Raw genomic sequence first — 5836 nt, forward strand, 5'->3', positions numbered from 1 at the left:
ATCGATCACCAATCCCCTTTCTATCAACTCATCAATCGATCATCTTTCCATCAGTGTTAGTAACCTGATCCATCACCACCAAATCAATACCAGATCGACCCTCAAGAGCATCCTAGGGTTCTTCCTTGACCAGGAAGCTATTAAGTGGTATCAGAGCAGCTTGAGGGCTTCTAATCAAAGGGGTTTGTCGATTCAATTCTTCTCTCTCTGTTTTGGGAACCTATTTTCCTTTTCTGATTCTCTGCAACTCTCTGCAGTTTTCTTTTTCTCTTTACTTTCTATCTGTTGTATCTGCAAGGGGGCCAACCAGTATAAAAAAAAAAAAAAAAAGAGATCTAAGTATCTAAGAAAGTCGAGGAGAAATCCGACTAGGGCTGAGGAGAAATCCAGCCAGACTGAAGAGAAATCCAGTCTCTGGTGGTAAAGCTCCTTGCAAACCAAAATTTCTTAAATCTGTCTATCTATTTCTTTGGGGTTTTGGGATTTTTACTTCTCTGGCTTTGAGTTTGTTTGTCTGATCATTGAACTCTTGGAATCACTGAGAAAATCACTTGAGAAATCATTGAGAGAAACACTTGAGAGAAACACTAAGTGAGGCTTCGGCTATATCTATTGTGTACTTACTTTTCTTGTTGAAGTCTTAACAGGAAACCATGTCTGAAAGTGATAAAGAAAGGCCCGTGGCTAGACTGGATAAAGCACAACTAGATGCTATCATGGCTACTCTCATGAAAGAGATGGATAAAAAACTTGAATTTGTTGGAGCTACTCGTTCTACTAACCCTGTCTTTGGCACAACTTCACAGGTTAGGAGAGCCGCTAGGGAAAAGAGGAGAGGCAAGCGACCTGCAGTAGGAGACGAATCTGAGGATGAAGATACTTCTTCTGGCCGTAGTACTGATGGAGAACGGTCCGTGGGATCAGCAAGATCAGTGAGAACAGGACGTGCAGCCTCCCAAGCAAGATCCCCTACACGCCATGCAGCAAGGAACAGACCAGATGATAACCTTGGGAGTCTCAAACTTCGAATACCAGTCTTCAGTGGAACCAGCAATCCAGATGCTTATCTTGAATGGGAAACGAAGATTGAGCGAGTGTTTGATTGCCAGCACTACTCAGAAACAAAGAAGGTGAAGCTTGCTGTGACAGAATTCAGTGGGTATGCTTTGCATTGGTGGGATCAGATTGTTACTACTAGGAGAAGGACTGGAGAGCCGCCAGTTGCTTCATGGTTTGAGCTCAAGACACTCATGAAGAAGCGGTTTGTCCCAAACCACTATGGTAGAGAGATTCATCAAAAGCTGAGGAGACTTACCCAAGGAACCAAAGGCGTGGAGGATTACTATCAAGAGATGGAAATACTCATGATCAAAGCGGCTGTTGAAGAAGCTTCTGAAGCTACTATGGCTCGATTTCAGGCTGGGCTTAACAGAGACATCCAGGACCGCTTGGAGATGCAGGAGTATGAGGACATCTATGAATTGCTTCACAAAGCAATCCTCATTGAGCAGCAACTGAAGAGAAAGTCCTCAACCAAAGGATCCTATGGCAACAACTACAAAGCGCCTACTACCAAAGATGACAAGTCTTTTGTGAAACCCAAGGAAGAGCATGAGGACAAGGGAAAGGCACCAGCTGCTAGATCCAGGGATGTGAAGTGCTTCAAATGTCATGGTTTTGGGCACTATGCCAATGAGTGCACCAACAAGAAAGCAATGATCCTCTTGGACAGTGGTGAGGTGATATCCGAAGAAGAAGAGGAAGCCATAGACTATCCAGTTCGTGGAGAACTACTTGTCACAAGGAGATCATTGGCAGTACAATCCAAGCTAGATGAAGATAATCAAAGGGAGAATCTGTTTCATACTCGTTGCATAGTTTATGAAAAAGTATGCAGTTTGATTATAGATGGAGGAAGCTGTACTAATGTTGCTAGTGAAGCTCTTGTAGAAAAGCTTGGATTGAAAACAGGGAAGCATCCTAGGCCATACCTTCTACAATGGTTGAATGAGGAGGGCGAGCTGAAGGTCACTGATCAAGTAATGGTTCCTATAACCATTGGAAGATATCAAGATGAGATCGTGTGTGATGTTCTGCCCATGGACTCTAGCCATATCTTGTTGGGAAGGCCTTGGCAGTATGATAGAAGAGTCATTCACGATGGGTTCACTAACCGGCATTCCTTCACCCACAGAGACAAGAAGATTGTACTGGCACCTTTGTCTCCACAAGAGGTACATGAGGATCAACTTCAACTAAAACTTAGGCGACAAGAAGCTAAAGAGAAACCAGCTGACAAGCAAAAGAAGGAGACTAATCTCTTAGCCAAGAGTAGTGAGATCAAGAAAGCTTTGTGTCTTCAACAATCTATGCTTTTATTTGTTTTTAAAGGTGCCCTAATGTCTTCTTCTGACCCTGCACCGGTTCTACCGAGTGAACTTGAGTTTCTTTTGCAGGACTATGGTGATGTCTTTCCAGACGAGAGCCCAAAAGGACTTCCTCCCATGCGTGGGATTGAACACCAAATAGACTTGGTCCCTGGAGCTTCTCTCCCAAACCGCCCTGCCTATAGAACCAACCCTGAAGAAACAAAAGAGCTACAGAAGCAAGTAGATGAGCTCATTGAGAAAGGACATATCCGAGAGAGCATGAGCCCTTGTGCAGTACCAGTGCTCCTTGTGCCTAAGAAGGATGGAAGCTGGCGCATGTGTGTAGATTGCAGAGCCATCAACAATATCACTGTAAAGTACAGACATCCTATTCCTAGACTTGATGATATGTTGGATGAGCTACATGGTTCTTGTGTGTTCTCTAAGGTAGATTTAAAAAGTGGATATCATCAGATTAGGATGAAAGAAGGGGATGAATGGAAAACAGCCTTTAAAACTAAACATGGTCTGTATGAGTGGCTTGTTATGCCATTTGGTCTTACCAATGCCCCTAGCACTTTCATGAGGTTGATGAACCATGTCTTGAGGTCTTTTATAGGACACTTTGTTGTAGTTTATTTTGATGATATTTTGATCTACAGCAAGAGTATGGCTGAGCATGTGCATCACTTGAAATCTGTGTTAGAAGTGCTTAGGAAAGAATCCTTGTTTGCTAACTTTAAGAAATGCACTTTTGGGACAGATCACCTTGTTTTTCTAGGATTTGTTGTAACAGCACAGGGAATCAGAGTGGATGAGGAAAAGGTTAGAGCTATCCGAGACTGGCCTAGTCCTAAGAGTGTGAGCGAGGTGAGAAGTTTCCATGGTCTTGCCGGCTTTTATAGAAGATTTGTGAAGGATTTTAGCACCATAGCTGCACCACTCACTGAAGTCATCAAGAAGGATGTGGGTTTCAAGTGGGAGAAGGCGCAAGAGGAGGCTTTTCAAAACCTGAAAGGGAAGTTGACTAATGCTCCTTTGCTAGTTCTTCCAGATTTTACTAAGACCTTTGAAATTGAATGTGATGCTTCTGGTGTAGGTATTGGAGCTGTGCTGATGCAGGAGAAGAGACCCATAGCATATTTCAGTGAGAAACTAAGTGGAGCCATGCTGAACTACCCAACTTATGACAAGGAACTCTATGCTTTGATTAGAGCACTCCAAACTTGGCAGCACTATCTCTGGCCAAAGGAGTTTGTTATACACACTGATCATGAGTCCTTGAAACACCTGAAGGGACAGCACAAGCTCAACAAGAGACACGCCAGATGGGTAGAGTTCTTGGAAACCTTTCCTTATGTGATTCACTATAAACAAGGTAAAGAAAACATTGTGGCTGATGCACTCTCCAGAAGGTATACTCTTTTCACTTCTATGGAAGCTAAGCTGTTAGGTTTTGAACAAATAAAGTCTTATTATGAAGATGATCAAGATTTTAAAGTTCAATTTGAAGAAAGCAAGAAACATACCAGTGGAAAGTTTTATCAAGTTGAGGGTTTTCTTTTCTATGAAAATCGACTTTGTTTACCTAACTGTTCTTTGAGAGAGTTGTATGTTAGGGAAGCACATGGAGGAGGATTGATGGGGCATTTTGGAGTTGCCAAGACACTCGCCCACCTGAAAGAGCACTTTTACTGGCCGGCCATGAGAAGAGATGTGGAGAGAGTATGCAGCAGATGTGTTACTTGCACCCAAGCCAAAGCCAAGGCCCGACCTCAAGGTTTGTATACTCCTCTTCCCATTCCTGATGCTCCATGGATTGATATATCTATGGATTTTGTGCTTGGTTTGCCTAGGACTAGAAAGGGCAGAGATTCAATCTTTGTAGTTGTTGATAGGTTCTCAAAAATGGCACATTTCATTCCATGTCACAAAACTGATGATGCCTTGATGGTTGCTGAACTTTTCTTTAGAGAGGTTGTTCGTTTGCATGGCATGCCTAGATCAATAGTGTCTGATAGGGATACTAAATTTCTTAGTCATTTCTGGAGAACATTGTGGTCTAAACTTGGAACAAAGTTGAAGTTCTCTACTACTTGTCATCCTCAAACTGATGGACAAACTGAAGTAGTTAACAGATCTTTGTCTGCTCTCTTGCGTGCTGTGATTAAAAAGAACATCAAAACTTGGGAAGATTGTATTCCTCATGTGGAGTTTGCTTATAACCATTCTGTGCATAGTGCTACAAAGTTCTCACCTTTTCAGATTGTTTATGGATTCAATCCTTTGACTCCTTTGGACCTCATGCCTTTACCATACAATGAGCAAACTAATCTTGATGGCAAGGCAAAAGCCGAGTTTGTTGTTTCATTGCATGAACAGGTAAAGAAGAACATTGAGAAGAGGACCAAGGAGTATGAAAAGCAAGCAAACAAGAAGAGACATGAGCTGTTGCTGGAACCAGGAGATCTTGTATGGATTCACTTGAGAAAGGAGAGGTTTCCTGAAGAAAGAAAGTCTAAACTGATGCCAAGGACAGATGGACCTTTCACTGTGCTTGAACGGATCAACAACAATGCTTACAAGATTGATCTTCAAGGTAAGTATTCTATAAGTTCTACTTTCAATGTTGCTGACTTGATCCCTTTTCGTGCAGATGATTTGGATTTGAGGACAAATCCTTTTAAAGGAGGAGGGGATGATGTGAGCTTGACTGAACCAGTAGCTGATCTTGCGCATGAAGAGCTGGAAGAGAGTGACAGTGAAGAGGAGCTGGATGAGACAAACACTACAATTGGATACAAGGAGCTGGATGGGAGTTCAATTGGATTTAACTCAGCACGAGACCCATTCTCTTTCTCCAATGGGCCAATAACCAGATCAAAGACAAGACAATTAAAGGAGGCAATTCTCAGATTGGTTTACACTAAACCAATCTCGACATCTGAAGAAAACCAAGTCAAAGAAGCCTTGAAGATATTCAATTGTTCAATCTTCAACACTACCTAGTTTTACTTAAGATTTTTTCGAAAACTACAAGTCCTTGGTGACTCTTTGCTTTCCTTTCTTTCTACTTAAACTCTCTGCAAGATCTGAATAAAATCAATCACTTTTGTTATCAAAAATTCTCTCTAAACTTGTGATTCCTTTGTTCAGTTTTTGGACATCGAATTTGGCTAGAAGAGTGATCTTCCTTAAGCCTTGATCTTGTTCACTAGTGGGGCTGCCTCTCACGGACTAAGATCATCCCAATCAGTGCCTGATCATTCCGCAGATCATCACTGAAACCATCTCTACCATCGATCACCAATCCCCTTTCTATCAACTCATCAATCGATCATCTTTCCATCAGTGTTAGTAACCTGATCCATCACCACCAAATCAATACCAGATCGACCCTCAAGAGCATCCTAGGGTTCTTCCTTGACCAGGAAGCTATTAAACGACGATGAAGCTGTGCTATTCCC

The 5836-nt window shown here is 42.2% G+C and overlaps 1 protein-coding gene across 1 annotated transcript; it reads left to right on the forward strand.

Annotated features, from left to right (window-relative positions):
- Positions 1 to 653: 653 nt before the first annotated feature.
- Positions 654 to 5378, forward strand: LOC125604400. The gene is made up of 5 exons (XM_048774805.1): positions 654 to 2658; positions 3004 to 3784; positions 3989 to 4267; positions 4610 to 4968; positions 5059 to 5378. Exons 1-5 carry the CDS (start codon positions 654 to 656, stop codon positions 5376 to 5378), a joined length of 3744 nt encoding a protein of 1247 aa, XP_048630762.1.
- Positions 5379 to 5836: the final 458 nt, after the last annotated feature.

The sequence above is a fragment of the Brassica napus genome, unplaced genomic scaffold, assembly GCF_020379485.1.
Source record: "Brassica napus cultivar Da-Ae unplaced genomic scaffold, Da-Ae ScsIHWf_531;HRSCAF=798, whole genome shotgun sequence".
NCBI classification, from domain to species: Eukaryota; Viridiplantae; Streptophyta; class Magnoliopsida; order Brassicales; family Brassicaceae; genus Brassica; species Brassica napus.